The sequence below is a fragment of the Salvelinus fontinalis genome, chromosome 5 (assembly GCF_029448725.1).
Source record: "Salvelinus fontinalis isolate EN_2023a chromosome 5, ASM2944872v1, whole genome shotgun sequence".
Taxonomy (NCBI): Eukaryota; Metazoa; Chordata; class Actinopteri; order Salmoniformes; family Salmonidae; genus Salvelinus; species Salvelinus fontinalis.
The window spans coordinates 60,910,801-60,928,797 of NC_074669.1; the positions used below are offsets into that span (position 1 = coordinate 60,910,801).

The 17,997-nt window shown below is 44.0% G+C and overlaps 1 protein-coding gene across 1 annotated transcript in view; it reads left to right on the forward strand.

Moving 5' to 3' along the window:
* Positions 1-17,997, forward strand: part of LOC129855969 (zeta-sarcoglycan-like) — a 56,560-nt gene that overhangs the window by 23,541 nt on the left and 15,022 nt on the right. The window contains exon 4 of the mRNA XM_055924087.1: positions 6,966-7,089. Coding sequence (XP_055780062.1) covers positions 6,966-7,089 — 124 coding nt within the window. The remainder of the gene's footprint in view (positions 1-6,965; positions 7,090-17,997) is intronic.

Here is a 17,997-nt window from a genome sequence, read left to right on the forward strand (position 1 = left end):
GTTTTTCCTTTCTCTTGTATTATTTTAGTTGGTCAGGGCGTGAGTTGAGGTGGGTTGTCGATGTGTTTGTTCTATGTTGGGATGTTTGTGTTCGGCCGGGTATGATTCTCAATCAGAGACAGCTGTCAATCGTTGTCCCTGATTGAGAATCATACTTAGGCAGCCGGTGATTCACGTGGTTTTTGTGGGTGGTTGTATCGCGTGTCTGTGTTAGTACCACACGGGACTGTTTGCGGTTTGTCACGTTTGTTGTTTTGTATGTTGAAGTGTTCAGTCTATTTTCATTAAATGTGAACACTAACCACTCTGCATATTGGTCTGATCCTTCTCGCCTCTCCTCCTCGTCCGTGGAGGAGGATTACGACGATCGTTACAGCCTGTGAACGCAGTCATCGTCACCCTATAGTATAGTGTTGTTCTGTAACATGAGCTTTTGTATACAGAGAGTGAATCCTTACTAAAAAGGTAAAGCCAAACCAATGTTAAGTGGTGTTTCAGCCAAAACCTATATCACAGGCCTCAAATCAAATCACATTTTATTGGTCACATACACATGGTCAGCAGATGTTATTGGTCACATACACATGGTCAGCAGATGTTAATGGTCACATACACATGGTTAGCAGATGTTATTGGTCACATAGACATGGTTAGCAGATGTTATTGGTCACATAGACATGGTTAGCAGATGTTATTGGTCACATACACATGGTTGGCATATGTTATTGGTCACATACACATGGTTAGCAGATGTTAATGGTCACATACACATGGTTAGCAGATGTTATTGGTCACATAGACATGGTTAGCAGATGTTATTGGTCACATAGACATGGTTAGCAGATGTTATTGGTCACATACACATGGTTAGCAAATGTTATTGGTCACATAGACATGGTTAGCAGATGTTATTGGTCACATACACATGGTTAGCAAATGTTATTGGTCACATACACATGGTTAGCAGATGTTATTGGTCACAAACACATGGTTAGCAAATGTTATTGGTCACATACACATGGTTAGCAGATGTTATTGGTCACATACACATGGTTAGCAGATGTTATTGGTCACATACACATGGTCAGCAGATGTTATTGGTCACATACACATGGTCAGCAGATGTTATTGGTCACATACACATGGTTAGCAGATGTTAATGTGAGTGTAATGAAATGCATCTACTTCTAGTTCCGACAGTGCAGTAATATCTAACAAGTCATCTAACAATTCAACAACAACTACCTAATACACACAAATGTGTATCAAGTTTGCATACGACACTACAGTGGTAGGCTTGATTACCAACAACGACAAGACGGCCTACAGGGAGGAGGAGACGGCCCTCGGAGTGTGGTGTCAGGAAGCTGTTTTTCAGTCTCTCGGTCCCAGCTTTGACGCACCTGTACTGCCTCGCCTTCTGGATGGTAGCGGTGTGAACAGGCCGTGGCTCGGGTGGTTGTTGTCCTTGAGGATCTTTTTGGCCTTCCTGTGACATCGGGTGGTGTAGGTGTCCTGGAGGGCAGGTAATTTGCCCCTGGTGATGCGTTTGAGAGCAGTGCAGTTGCTGTACCAGGCAGTGAAAAAGCCCGACAGGATGCTATCAATTGTGCATCTGTATAAGTTTGTGAGGGTTTTAGGTGACAAGCCAAATTTCTTCAGCCTCCTGAGGTTGAAGAGGCCCTCCTTCACCACACTGTGTGGGTGGACCATTTCTGTTTGTCTGTGATGTGTACGCCGAGGAACTTAAAACTTTCCACCTTCTCCACTACTGTCCTGTCGATATGGATAGGGGGGTGCTCCCTCTGCTGTTTCCGGAAGTTCACGATCGTCTCCTTTGTTTTGTTGACGTTGAGTGAGAGGTTGTTTTCCTGACACCACACTCCGAGGGCCCTCACTTCATCCCTGTAGGCTGTCTCATCGTTGTTGGTAATCAAGCATGCAAACGTCTGCAAACTTGATGATTGAGTTGGAGGCGTGCGTGGCCACACAGTCATGGGTGAACAGGGAGTACAGGAGGGGGCTGGGCACGCACCCTTGTGGGGCCCTAGTGTTGAGGATCAGCGAAGTGGAGATGTTGTTTCCTACCTTCACCACATGGGGGCGGTCCATCAAAAAGTCCAGGACCCAATTGCACAGGGCGGGGTTGAGACCCAGGGCCTTAAACTTAATGACAAGCTTGGAGTGTACTATGGTGTTGAATGCGGAGCTGTAGCCAATGAACAGCATTCTTACATAGGTATTCTTCTTGTCCAGATTGGATAGGGCAGTGTGCAGTAGTGTTCATAGTGTTAGTAACTTCGGGCCCTAGGTATTGACTCAAATCCTAACTTCAGTTTCACGGGCACACACTGGCAAATCTCCAATTGCTACAGACCTCAAGTTATGGGCCGACTTCTAACTGAATGTCTGAGTTCTTCCTACCTTAGTTTTAATGCCATGCTATTGATAACTTTAGAAAGTGAAACAACAACTACAGATAGGGGGGGATACCAATCCAGCCTCACATAGCAGAATATCCACCTTAGAATATCCACCCTAGAATATATATCCTAGATTATCCTTACCCTAAACCTACTGGCCCCAGTTATAATGCTTCACAGCGGTTTTAATACCTCCTGTTACCCCACCAACCACTTCAGCTGGAAGTGGAATAATGAATCCGACCTCACACAGCAGAATATCCACCCTATCCATCGTCTCCTATAGCGTATACACTCAGTCCAGAGGTGGGCTGCATGGGCCAGATTGACTGAGCGCCCCAGAAGCCTGAACCATTGATTTCTTGTGAAGCCTGCACTGATTTAGCTAGCGGTCTTTCTGACGTTATGTGTCGTTTCACTTCAACTTGGGACTGAGCCTGGGACTGAGCCTGGGTCTGCAGGTGTTACTGCCACTGGGAGGAGGAGAGAGGCCTTGTGCTGTCTTCACAAATACCTTACATCTGACCCAGCATTTTATTTTTTGTGCTGAGTGAGAGAATGTAGTACATTTCCCCTCCACCACGTGAGACCAGGGAAAGAGGCAATGACACTGTATGTGGAACAATATGTCACATTGTTACGGCTCCCTCATCATCTCTCTCTCTGTTTCTGTCTCTCTCACACATCTAGCACAGATAGAATAATGTGAGCAGCTAGATCATATTACCCATTTTTTCTCTCTCTCTTTCGCTCTGTTTCTCCCTCACCCATGTCTGTCTCTCTGTTGAAATGTCACATCACCTCAAAAGCGCCTGACGTTTCAGTCCCTCTCCAAGAACAGTCATCCTCTCCTTTCCTCTCCTTTCCTCTAATTTCCTCCTTTCCTCTGCTTTCCCCCTTTCCTCCTTTCCCCCTTTCCTCCTTTCCTCTGCTTTCCCCCTTTCCTCCTTTCCTCTCCTTTCCTCCGTTCCTCTCTTTTCCTACTGTCCTCATTTTCTCCCTCTTTTATCTTTAAGGGAAGTGTTTTCATCAATACTTTTAGACTACCTGACAGGCATTTCAGGCAGACGAACAATGGTGTCTCTTCTCCTAGCAGGGGACAGTATGAGTCAGCATATGGTCGCTCAGAAGGGTGGCATGCAGTAGTACAACAGATTCCCTCAAGCTTGGATAAAATGGGAGATAAAATCACATATAGATGATTTCTCAATTCATTTTTCTTTGACCCAATTCAAAAAGACTAGTATTTCCAGCTCATCAGATATGAAGCATATGTTTCTCCTGACCACATGACTGACTGGATGTAATGGCTGTGCAGACTTTTGTTCAGGCCCTGCCCTAAAACACCTGGTTCCGCTAATTATGGTTCAGGCTGTTAGTGAGTTTTGGATCAGGTTTGTTAGTGCTAGGCAGGAACAAAAGCCTGCACACCTAGTAGCTGCAAACCTCTGGTCTAATGTGGGCCGGTTTACCGGACACTGTTTAAACATATTCCTGAACTAAAAAGGAATAGAGAATCTCTAGGTTCAGAGAACGAAAGCCTAGCTGGTCTATGTTGAACGAGATGTAGGGATGAAATATTCTGCTAATTTCCACAGAGATTTCTGGGAATTTTGGGAAAGTTACTGCAATTTTCCAACCCTAAAGGTGTCTAAGTCTGGCTACTCACATATCAGCTTGTTGTTCTTACTCTCACCCTACTAGTTCCACTTCAATACATCTGTTTGTTTTCACCCCGGGACATGTTAGCCTCTCACAGCGGTCTGTGGTAGGCGACTTTTACTGGCACTCCGCTTTGAGCCACTCACACTCTCAGCAGGGAGCCCCAGTGAACCATGGGAAGTTAAAGAGCTGCTTGTGCCTTGTTCTGATTGTGTTGCTAGCCGTGTAAGAGCTGCTGTTCTCAGAGCGTAGCCTGGCGTTTCAGTTGCTGGTTTGTACTGGATTTGAATGGTACGGTGTCCATATTAGGACATAGTATGAGCAGTATGGAGTCCATATTAGGACAGCCAGATGAGGATGTTTTATGTAAATGTGATGAGAGACTGACTGGACGCTTTTGTGTAATAAAATAGTATTTAACTACTGCTTTGAGGGTGTGTATACACTATTTATACAAAAGTATGTGGACACCCCTTCAAGTAGCAGATACGGCTATTTCAGCCAAGTTCGTTGCTGAAAGGTGTATAAATTTCAGCTCACATCCATGCAATCTCCATAGACAAACAATGACAGTAGAATGGCCTTACTGAAGAGCTCAGTGACTACTACTTTGAGGGTGTATATGTGTTGTCTCTCTCTCTCTCTCTCTCTCTCTCTCTGTTCTTCTCTCTCTCTCTTTCCGCAAACACGCAAAAAAGTTCTGACACACATCCGTCGGGTACGTCACGTCAGCGGCCCGGGCAGAAACGAAGGACGGACCCCAGTCTTTTCACTATTGATTAAATTATCACCGATGGGATGCATGGAGCCATGAAATTACATTTCCATGAAATTAAAATTTAAAAAATCCCAGGGTCTCACTGCCATTTGCAATTTCCCAGGCTACATTTCACAGCCGCAGACGGGCAGGACGCGAATGTCTTTTTTTTGTGTCGTGTTTTGACCCAATCTAAGGATTTGTCAGGGAATCCACTGTAGTTAGTAGTAGGTTATACTGGATGGATCATGGTTAGAAACAGGATCACGGTGTATTAGTTTGTAAATGTGAAGATGGAGAAGGCTTGGGAACACCTTCAGGTGACCTCCCTGCTTCTCTTGCCTTGCGGGCACACACATACACAGTCTCACACATGCCTACACACTATTTTACACCTGACTGGCATTGGGTATTTAAGTGCTCTTAGTTTTACGAAATGCAACATTTACTTTTCAGTGATCAGAACCCCACCCCCCATGTACCCATATACTCCATTACCCATAGTTCCGAGTCATCCCCCATACCTGTCTCTCTGTGACAAGTGTTGTGAGTTGTCTAACTTTTACAACACAGTTGAAGGCTCTCATCTGTTCTTTTACTCTGAGAGATTCATGGAGCAAGTTTAGCACGGGATAGAACTACTCTTGGAGATGGGGACTTTAAAAAAGTAGTCACAAAAGTCACAGAGGCTTGAAAATGTCATTTTCCAACCATTTCTCATCGTTAAAGTCGGCTCACTCTTCCTGCCAGACGACACCTTTGTATCGCTCAGTGCTCTCTGACACTTTAAGCAATTTATGTCGCCCTGACCGGCGACACAGAACGGTGAGGTGAGTTTATTTTGACCGAAAAGGTCATGGGTTCAGATCTCGAACAGTAACATGGCGATACGGCATCAGGGCCATTAAAGGAGAAAGGTCAAGGTGAATGTCAAGCTATATACGGCTGGAAAACATCTAACTTATATTGTGACTGAAACCTCCATGGAAAAAGTTTTTCTGACTATGGTTTCTGTCTATCACACCCTCCCTCACTACTTTACAATGTGTATGCACCAGAACTATTATTACATTACCTCCCCCTCCGTACCCCCCTGAGCTTTTTGAAGTTGTCAAATTAAGACGATAACTGTGTTGATGCATTCTCTCGTTGCCTATCTCTGTCATGTTATAAAACAAATATGTCCGCCGCATAAAACAAGTCTTGGCGGACGGCGTTGAAGGTCAAGGCGGATCTCCTCGCCGGCGAGTAGGAACGCGGGAACGCAGCAAGGCGGCTCCTGCATGATAATGAATTGGACCGATAAGACCTACAGTCTCTGACTCTAGAGTCTTTTCATATAAACAATCACCACCAAGGCCCTGGCTTTCTGGATGGAAACTTTTTACCTTTTTTTTTGTCTCCGAATCACCGGGCGGAACAGCAGCCGGAGCAGCAACAGAAAATCAATGACCTGATTGAATTCCTCTTTTAAAACGGCCGAAAGTACCAGAGCTATTCATAGATATTGTATGATATTCTGACTGTGCAAGAGAAAGAGGCTGTGAAGGTTTTTTTTGCTGAGAAGTTGGAAGGAGGGATCGTTAAGTCAATATATTCATTTCTGTCAGGTGGTTAATTATCCGAGGCCTGTTTCACCAGCTAACCTGATGGACCAGTGGACCAGATGACCGCTCAGTCCACAGGGAGACTTCCCATCCAGGCTTCCGTCTCTGTGTGTGTGTGTGTGTGTGTGTGTGTGTGTGTGTGTGTGTGTGTGTGTGTGTGTGTGTGTGTGTGTGTGTGTGTGTGTGTGTGTGTGTGTGTGTGTGTGTGTGCCTATGTGTGACAGAGAGAGAGAGGAACAGTGAGAAAATATGTGTACTAATGTGCCTGTGTATCACTTAGTGTGTCCCCCCTCCCTTCACATCACAGTCCAATCAAATACTCTCAGCTAGATCTGTGTAAAACTTTTTAATGAAATGCTGCCTTAAAAAAAGTTACAGTTCAGTTATTTTTCCGATCGGCGACTTACATTCTAATTGTACAGTATGTTTTCATTATTGATCCTTCAAGTCACCCATGCATTGAATCTAAAGTGAATCGTTGTCTAATTGAATCCCTGGATGTCTGGTTCTCTGCAGGCTGGAGTCTCCCACCAGGACCCTGAGTCTGGAGGCTCCCAGAGGGGTGGAGGTCAACGCCGGGGTGGGCGACTTCAAGGCCTCCTGCCGGAAAGACCTGTTGCTCCAGTCGTCAGAAGGAGAGGTGAGAGGGGGAGACAGGGGTCTGGTGGGAGTGTGTTGGGGTGGGGGTGTTGTTGTGTGTGTGTTTTAGGAGGGCTACCATACTGATTCTAATAGCAGGAGTTCATTAAGTGTCTTATTAACCTAACGAGCTCCATCAATCAGCGCAACCTTGTCCAGCTTTGTTCTCCTCTCCATTTATTTGGGGGAGAGATGTGACCTCATTAACGCTGCAGTCATGATGAGGGGTGCCTGTTATCTGTCTGTCTCTCTGTCTCTGTCTGTCTGCTCTTTGGTCTGTGGCCCAGCACGCTGTCGAGACTTCACTGGAGCGAACCTTGTCATTAGCTCTGTAATTAACTCGGAAAGACTAGCAGTGTTCGCCGAGACTGTGATAGTTTGATAGCATGGAACAGTAGGAGAAAAAATAACGACGCAAGTTCTGACTTACTTGTCGTCTTCTTCTTTTTAACGCTTATTCTTCAGAGGGAGGTACAGATGGTTTTGGGAAGAGCCTTTCGTCTCATAGTAAATGTTAGTGGCATTTAGAAGGTAACTTACTCCTAGCTCCTAAAGCACCACTTCAATCTCTATTAGACTTCCTTGTTGCTATGACCCATAATGCATCCTGGGCAGGCGAGAGGTCTCAGGTTAGAGGCCAGTGTGATAAGTAGATGTCCCCCCCCCATAGAGTTAGATAGGGTCTCATCTCCTGTCTTTTCAATGTCCACTTCCACTTCAGGAAGTGCACCCTCTATCCAACTCCATGATGTCCCCTCTCCCTTCGTGTTGTTTGCATGCTAAGCACAATGGCCGCTGCTGAAGTGGAACTGGTTTGTTTGACTGGTCCTAAACAAGTTTAGCGTTGTCAGACTTTCAGAGTCTCTCTCCCTGCTGTTACAGGATCACCTTCAAATGAACACTAGCTAGTTCCAGAGATGTGTCCCTCTCCTTTCAGCTCCAGGCCCCCAGCCTGGCTTTAGTAACTACACCGGCTATTTAATTCACTTCCAACATCCCCGGTAATAGATCATTGTATCCCGTCACTTAACTATAAAAAGGCCATTTTTTTCCTTATGTCTCCTCTTCCTTTCTTCTTTTTCATCTCTTTCCTGTATAGGAGATGTCTACCTTTAGAGGTAGATCTGGAGTCAAAAGAAATGCACAGCTGTTTAGGCGCGCGGAGTAGAACACTTGAAAAATAAAAGGAGAGCCTCACACTCAAGGAGCTCAGATGCAATAATTTAATTACCTAATATCCAGTGTTTAGACAAGCTGTCTTCATCAGGGTCTACCATTAGAGGTAGATCTGGAGTCAAAAGAAATGCACAGCTGTTTAGGCGCGCGGAGTAGAACACTTGAAAAATAAAAGGAGAGCCTCACACTCAAGGAGCTCAGATGCAATAATTTAATTACCCAATATCCAGTGTTTAGACAAGCTGTCTTCATCAGGGTCTACCATTAGAGGTAGATCTGGAGTCAAAAGAAATGCACAGCTGTTTAGGCGCGCGGAGTAGAACACTTGAAAAATAAAAGGAGAGCCTCACACTCGAGGAGCTCAGATGCAATAATTTAATTACCCAATATCCAGTGTTTAGACAAGCTGTCTTCATCAGGGTCTACCATTAGAGGTAGATCTGGAGTCAAAAGAAATGCACAGCTGTTTAGGCGCGCGGAGTAGAACACTTGAAAAATAAAAGGAGAGCCTCACACTCAAGGAGCTCAGATGCAATAATTTAATTACCCAATATCCAGTGTTTAGACAAGCTGTCTTCATCAGGGTCTACCATTAGAGGTAGATCTGGAGTCAAAAGAAATGCACAGCTGTTTAGGCGCGCGGAGTAGAACACTTGAAAAATAAAAGGAGAGCCTCACACTCAAGGAGCTCAGATGCAATAATTTAATTACCCAATATCCAGTGTTTAGACAAGCTGTCTTCATCAGGGTCTACCATTAGAGGTAGATCTGTCTGTCTTCATCAGCGTCTGTCTGTCTTCATCAGGGTCTACCATTAGAGGTAGATCTGTCTGTCTTCATCAGCGTCTGTCTGTCTTCATCAGGGTCTACCATTAGAGGTAGATCTGTCTGTCTTCATCAGCGTCTGTCTGTCTTCATCAGGGTCTACCATTAGAGGTAGATTTGTCTGTCTTCATCAGCGTCTGTCTGTCTTCATCAGGGTCTACCATTATAGGTAGATCTGTCTGTCTTCATCAGGGTCTACCATTAGAGGTAGATCTGTCTGTCTTCATCAGGGTATGTCTGTCTTCATCAGGGTCTACCATTAGAGGTAGATCTGTCTGTCTTCATCAGGGTCTACCATTAGAGGTATATCTGTCTGTCTTCATCAGGGTCTACCATTAGAGGTAGATCTGTCTGTCGTCATCAGGGCCTGTCTGTCTTCATCAGGGTCTACCATTAGAGGTAGATCAGTCTGTCTTCATCAGCGTCTGTCTGTCTTCATCAGCGTCTGTCTGTCTTCATCAGGGTCTGTCTGTCTTCATCAGGGTCTGTCTGTCTTCATCAGGGCCTGTCTGTCTTCATCAGGGTCTACCATTAGAGGTAGATCAGTCTGTCTTCATCAGCGTCTGTCTGTCTTCATCAGGGTCTGTCTGTCTTCATCAGGGTCTGTCTGTCTTCATCAGGGTCTGTCTGTCTTCATCAGGGTCTGTCTGTCTTCATCAGGGTCTACCATTAGAGGTAGATCTGTCTGTCTTCATCAGGGTCTGTCTGTCTTCATCAGGGTCTGTCTGTCTTCATCAGGGTCTACCATTAGAGGTATATCTGTCTGTCTTCATCAGGGTCTGTCTGTCTTCCTCAGGGTCTGTCTGTCTTCATCACGGTCTACCATTAGAGGTATATCTGTCTGTCTTCATCAGGGTCTGTCTGTCTTCCTCAGGGTCTGCCTGTCTTCATCAGGGTCTACCATTAGAGGTATATCTGTCTGTCTTCATCAGCGTCTGTCTGTGTTCATCAGGGTCTACCATTAGAGGTATATCTGTCTGTCTTCATCAGCGTCTGTCTGTCTTCATCAGGGTCTACCATTAGAGGTATATCTGTCTGTCTTCATCATGGTCTGTCTGTCTTCATCAGGGTCTGTCTGTCTTCATCAGGGTCTACCATTAGAGGTAGATCTGTCTGTCTTCATCAGGGTCTACCATTAGAGGTATATCTGTCTGTCTTCATCAGGGTCTGTCTGTCTTCATCAGGGTCTGTCTGTCTTCATCAGGGTCTACCATTAGAGGTATATCTGTCTGTCTTCATCAGGGTCTGTCTGTCTTCCTCAGGGTCTGCCTGTCTTCATCAGGGTCTACCATTAGAGGTATATCTGTCTGTCTTCATCAGCGTCTGTCTGTGTTCATCAGGGTCTACTATTAGAGGTATATCTGTCTGTCTTCATCAGCGTCTGTCTGTCTTCATCAGGGTCTACCATTAGAGGTATATCTGTCTGTCTTCATCATGGTCTGTCTGTCTTCATCAGGGTCTGTCTGTCTTCATCAGGGTCTACCATTAGAGGTAGATCTGTCTGTCTTCATCAGGGTCTACCATTAGAGGTATATCTGTCTGTCTTCATCAGGGTCTGTCTGTCTTCATCAGGGTCTGTCTGTCTTCATCAGGGTCTACCATTAGAGGTATATCTGTCTGTCTTCATCAGCGTCTGTCTTCATCAGGGTCTACCATTAGAGGTATATCTGTCTGTCTTCATCAGGGTCTGTCTGTCTTCCTCAGGGTCTGTCTGTCTTCATCAGGGTCTACCATTAGAGGTAGATCTGTCTGTCTTCATCAGGGTCTGTCTGTCTTCATCAGGGTCTGTCTGTCTTCATCAGGGTCTACCATTAGAGGTAGATCTGTCTGTCTTCATCAGGATCTCACATTAGAGGTAGGACAATGCCCTGAAGAGGAGAAGAGACGATCATAGAGAGTGTAGGACGAGCATTAGACACTTGACACAAAGCAAACCGTGGGCTTTGACGCACAACGAGGGGTGTTATGAAACAGATGGACCTCTCTGTAGCCTTAGTGGGATGGAGTTCTGTCAGTCTTTGTGCGCCGTGACAGCCAGTGACGCGTCCTGACCTTCCTGTCTTCGTCCCGCATTGACTTCCTCCCTCATCTGTCCAGCCCTGGCGGCCACACAAATTACAACTTATGGGCCTCTATGAGGAAGTTGGGGAACACAGCCAATTAGATTTACCGCTCCTACTTTCCTCTCTCTTTCTTTAATTCTCAATTATTCCTCGTGTGATGGAAGACGTTGACAGATGAAGAGGGAGAAGAGGAGAAAATAGATGTCTCTGTCAATTTGGAAGGGAAGGCAAACCACATCGGACACCGGGGCTTAACGCCAAATCAATGTTGTCAGCAGCTGGCACTTAAAGGAGCTACATTAAAGTTTAAAAACTTTGGAGAGGCTGGAATTAAATCCAAATGGGTTCGGGTTCCCGATTCGGGAGTATCTTATCGCCTTCTCCGGGATTTCCATTAAAATCAGAGGGAATGAGACTTGACAGAGTCCTCTTGCTCTCCTGTAGTCCCGAGGCCTACTCACTCGCTCTGTCTGTCTCGCTCTCTTTCTCTCATCCCAAGGCCTACTCACTCTCTCTATCTTTCGCTCGCTCTCTTTATCTCTCTGTCTCTCTCTATTCCTTTCTCTCTCTCTGTATTTCTCACTCACTCTCTCGGTCTCTCTCTCTCTCTCATCCCGAGGCCTCCTCTCTCTCTCTCATCCCTAGGTCTCCTTACTCTCCCTTTCTCAACTCTCTCTCAGCTCTCCGTGTCTCTCTCTCTCAATTTCAATATAATTGTCTCTCTCTTTCAGCTCCCCGTGTCTCACATGTAAATGGTAAAGAGCAGGCAGGTACTCAAATGAAATCTTGAAGCCTCCCGTTGCCCAAAGCCTTTGACTGTCTCTTTTTTTTTATTGTACATTAGTGCCATTCAACTTTAAGAGCGGAATATAATAAAGTTCAATTGCCCTCATTCAACCTACTTAGAGAAAGGCTAAGTAGTAATAGGAAGAATGTAGTGTCGGTTCACTGGGAGTTATTCTGAGCTTCTTAGCCTTTTAGCCACTGCTAAAGCTGCACTGAAGTGGACGCTTAGAACTGCTTCCTGTCTCAACTATGTTTGTTGTTGTGGTGGTGGTAACTCACTTCCTCCCCCCGTTCCTTCTCTTTCTCCTCTTCCTCCTCTTCTCCCTCTTTCTCCTCCACCTACTCATCATCAGTCACAACTCTGAAACCTGAGTAGAAACCTACTTCTCATATGTAGTGTGCAACATTTGACTGACATCTGTCATGATCAACCCATATTTTCTCTGACTTTACAGTAAGACATTGAAGGCAGCCGTAATGGCACTTTTAACCAGGGCCCAGCTAAATACACCTATTCACATGTAACCACAAAGCTAAGGTGACAAACTAGCACGGGTAACCCATATGTGGTCTTACAGTGTGTCTAATTTGTTTGAATAAAGATCCAGGCTGCCTCCCAAATGTTTGCTTTTACAGGCATTTCTCTACACCCACAATAACATCAGCTAAACACATGTATGTTGACAAATAACATTTGATTTGATTTGATGTCACCCTATTCCCTATTCGGTGCACTACTTTTGACCAGGTGCCATACAGTTGCTCTGGTCAAAAGAAGTGCACTATAATGGGAACACGGCGCCATTTGAGATGTACCCAGATAATGTATTCTCTAGTGTTTGGGAACAGCACTACAGTCTGACTGTAGTTGAGATATGGGAGAAATAATGGGGAAATCTGTCAAAATGGCAACCAACATAACTCGAGTACCCTACAGTTCCTTCAGAAAGTATTCATACCCCTTGACTTGTTCCAGATTTGTGACCGGCCGGCACGATTCGGTCTTATGTAGCAACATTTGAAATAGTGTTTTTTACATTGGATAAAAGTAGAGACTAAATGGTATATCATACAATACAGTTGAGGAACAATGGTAAAGTAAAGTAGTTCTGCTTTGAAATGTGATAAACTTGTAACCTCACTTTTGACAAAATGGCCCTTGAATGTTTTGGTACCTACTGCAGAGCTCTTCTTTGTCTACACTCAACACACCCTCTTAAGCTTTAGCCCCACCCATCTCTTTAAGGATTCACGTAAGGCTATGTATTAAACAACCAAATATTTCAAGACTAAAGGCTGGTTTGTACAACAGGTGTGTTTGTAATTGTAATCTGGAGTGCCAGAGCGTGCTCTGGCCATTCATAAACTCAGAGCTTTGTCAGATTGTCAGTTTGTAAATTCAGAGCGTTTCGCTCTCGGAGCGTTCAGAGTGCACACTGGACGCTCTGGCAGAGGAGTAGGGTAGATCTGAGCGTTCTGACCTAACAACAGCTGTCATGCACCCAAGCTAACTGGCTAACGTTGGCTAACTTGCTAGCTACTTCCTGATGTAACGGATGTGAAATGGCTAGCTAGTTAGCGGGTACGCGCTAGGAGCATTTCAATCAGTTACGTCACTTGCTCTGAGACTTAAGTAGTGTTGCCCCTTGCTCTGCAAGGGCCGCGGCTTTTGTGGAGCGATGGGTAACGCTGCTTCGTGGGTGACTGTTGATGTGTGCAGAAGTTCCCTGGTTCGCGCCCGTGTCGGGGCGAGGGGACGACGTAAAAGTTATACTGTTACACTGACACAAATGAGAGAACGGCTCACTCATTTTTCTCACCCTAGCAGAGCTGTTTAGGATGTTTTTATGTTATCAGAGCATTGGTGAATGCAACTGTGCTGCTGGCAACAATTTCACTACGCTTTTTTACCAATGTTTACTGACACCAGCCGTATTCAACAGGTTCGTAAATTTGGCTGTTATTCTGCGCTCTGGAACACTCAGACGAGAGTCCTCTGAAATCGGAGTACATACACATAGTCTATCGACAGTTGTCGCAGTGACATCATAATCATTCTATGGTAATAGTGGCTTGCATAGTGGAGTCTTTTGTTTAGACATGTAAGCTAGCTAGCTAAACAACGAACCATAATCCCAACTGATAATGTTACTACCATGCATGAATCTGCAGATCGCTAACCAGCCAGGTTCACTGTTAGCTAGCTAACATTAGGCTATAACTAGCAATGCAAATGTCTCTGAGATATATTTATTTATTTATTTACCCGATTCAAATTCGACACAAACCTTCAAATAGGTATGTAATGACACATTATATAAACTCATTATAGTGTTTTATTTACATTTTAGATGTGATAAGTTGGACAGATCAGGTGAAAAAAAGCTGTTTCACCACACTTTCACTATCTCGCAGTAGATTTCGCTTCCCCACTCGCCATTTTTAAAAAGACCTGATGGAGCTCATTGCTTTCTTCAATCATGCGGAGACGGGCAGCATGGAGGTCTGGTATTCATATTACAGTTGACCTGGAAGTATTACATTTTTTGGTGCGCTAAAATAAGGTCAATTGTACGGAATAGCGCAATGTACAAAAGTGTGCTAGTTACCGTTAATATCTGAACATGTAGCTAGCTAGCTGGACGCTTCTGCCTCTCTGTCACGAATGCCATGGTTGCCCTTAGAAGATGTGATCCAGAGACCGGTGTTTTATACAGCAGCCTTCTGTGTGTTCTCTTTTCCACTCCGTCTGCATATTTGCAATCAAACGCCAGAATTCTCTCCATCTCCTTAGCTATCCTTCTCTGGTTCCACTGATTTCCAAACTCGGTCCTCCAGAAAGTGGAGAGCAACACTTGTGCAGTTCTACTACGTGATATCTTTCAAAAAAGCAGCGTTAGAAAGGATTACCTACACATACTGACCAGCTCATATTATAGACAGAAGTGTGCTATATGGCAGACCAATCCATACTTATCTCTCGGCATATCCAGCCAACTCATTATCTCAGCCAATCATGGCTAGCGGGAAGGTTTCTGACTTTTTCCGTGGCTAAACCAACTAGGCTCGTAATTTAACAATTGTATTCGTATTCACAGATGGTATACAAGTTTGTTATTAAGGCACATATAAGTTCACATGTTCAAGAAGGCATTTCTGCCAAAAAATGCATTTACTTTCAAATGGCGCTCCTGTGTAGTAGTGACGGACGAGCTACGCCTAGTTTCCTGAAACAAGTCATATTTTGTTGTTACAGCCTGAATTCAAAATGGATTAAATCTATATTTTTCTCTCACCCATTTACTCACGCTAACCCATAATGACAAAGTGAAAACATGTATTATATATTTTTTTTGCAAATGTCATGAAAATGAAATACAGAAATATCTCATTTACATAGGTATTAACACCCTTAAGTCAATACATGTTATATTTATTTTGGATGCGATTACAGCTGTGAGTCTTTCTGTGTAAGTCTCTAAGAGCTTTGCACATCTGGAATGTACAATATTTGCACATTATTCTTTTTTAAATTCTTCAAGCTCTGTCAAGTTGGTTGTTGATGACTGCTAGACAACCATTTTCAGGTCTTGCCACAGATTTTCAAGATAATTTAAGTCAAAATTGTAACTAGGCCACTTACGAAACTTCAATTTCATCTTGGTAAGCAACTCGAGTGTATATTTGGCCTTGTTTTTTAAGTTATTGTCCTGCTGAAAGGTGAATTTGTCTCCTAGTGTCTGTTGGAAAGCAGACTGAACTAGGTTTTCCTTTAGGATTTTGCCTGTGTTTAGCTCTATTCCATTTTTTTTATCCTAAAAAACTCCCTAGTTCTTGCAGATGACAAGCATATCCATAACATGATGTAGCCACCACCATGCTTGAAAATATGAAGAGTGGTACTCAGTGATGGGTTGTGTTGAATTTGCCCCAAACATAAAGCTTTGTATTCAGGACAAAAATCTAAAGTTAATTTCTTTGCCACATTTTTTGCAGTTTTCCTTTAGTGCCTTATTGCAAACAGGATGCATGGAATATTTTTATTCTGTACAGGCTTCCTTCATTTCACTCTGTCATTTAGGTTAGTATTGTGGGGTAACTACAATGTTATTGATCCATCCTCAGTTGTCTCCTATCACAGCCATTACAATCTGTAACTGTTTTAAAGTCACCAATGGCCTCATGGTAAAGTCCCTGAGTGGTTTCCTTCCACTCCGGCAACTGAGTTAGTAAGGACGCCTGTATCTTGGTAGTGACATGGTGTATTGATACACCATCCAAAGTGTAATAAATAACTTCACAATGCTCAAAGGGATATTCAATGTTATTTATTTTTACTATTCTACTATTACGTACCCTTCTTTGCTAGGCATTGGAACACCTCCCTGGTCCTTGTGGTTGAATCTGTTTGAAATTCACTTCTGGACTGAAGGACCTTACAGATACAGTAATTGTATGTGTGGGGTACAGAGATTAGGTAGTCAATCCAAAATCATGTTAAACGCTATTATTGCACACAGTCTGTGCAACTGTGTCTTGTTAAGCAAATTATTACTCCTTAACAAATGTAGGCTTGGGGGGTTAAATATTTATTGACTCAAGACATTTCATCTTTCGATTCTTGATGAATTTGAAAGAATTTATAAAAACATAATTCCACTTTGATATTATGGTGTATTGTGTGTAGGCCAGTGACACAACATATACATTTAATGCATTTTAAATTCAGGATGTAACACAGCATTTGTAAAAACTCAAGGGGTGTGAATCATTTCTGAATGCCCTATATGTCATTAAACATCAGTTCAGAACAGATAAATCACAGCTGTCCAATGTTTGGCAATGATGATGGTAACCATGACGGTGGCGAGGCCTGCGTTCTGTCTGACATTGTCCTAGTGTCATGCTGAGGCAGCAGACAGGCACAGACACAAACGCTTCTAAAAGACCTATATGACATTTCCATTGTTGTGTCTTTGTCCCCTCTGTCTGTGTGCATCATGCCGTCACTAAACTGGAATAGGTCTCAGGTTTATTATGATGTACAGTACTAGGGCCTGTCACTACAGCTGGTCACTACAGCTGGACTAGGTCTCAGGTTTATTATGGTGGTCAGTATAGTACTAGGGTCTGTCAATACAGCTGGACTAGGTCTCAGGGTTATTATGGTGGTCAGTACAGTACTAGGGTCTGTCACTTCAGCTGGACTAGGTCTCAGGGTTATTATGGTGGTCAGTACAGTACTAGGGTCTGTCACTACAGCTGGACTAGGTCTCAGGTTTATTATGGTGGTCAGTACAGTACTAGGGTCTGTCACTACAGCTGGACTAGGTCTCAGGTTTATTATGGTGGTCAGTACAGTACTAGGGTCTGTCACTACAGCTGGACTAGGTCTCAGGTTTATTATGGTGGTCAGTACAGTACTAGGGTCTGTCACTACAGCTGGACTAGGTATCAGGTTTATTATGATGGTCAATACAGTACTAGGGTATGTCACTACAGGTGGACTAGGTCTCAGGTTTATTATGATGTACAGTACTAGGGTCTGTCACTACAGCTGGACTAGGCCTCAGGTTTATTATGGTGGTCAGTACAGTACTAGGATCTGTCACTACAGCTGGACTAGGTCTCAGGTTTATTATGGTGGTCAGTACAGTACTAGGGTCTGTCACTACAGCTGGACTAGGTCTCAGGTTTATTATGGTGGTCAGTACAGTACTAGGGTATGTCACTACAGCTGGACTAGGTCTCAGGTTTATTATGGTCGTCAGTACAGTACTAGGGTCTGTCACTACAGCTGGACTAGGTCTCAGGTTTATTATGGTGGTCAGTACAGTACTAGGGTCTGTCACTACAGCTGGACTAGGTCTCAGGTTTATTATGGTGGTCAGTACAGTACTAGGGTCTGTCACTACAGCTGGACTAGATCTCAGGTTTATTATGGTGGTCAGTATAGTACTAGGGTCTGTCACTACAGCTGGACTAGGTCTCAGGTTTATTATGGTGGTCAGTACAGTACTAGGGTCTTTCACTACATCTGGACTAGGTCTCAGGTTTAT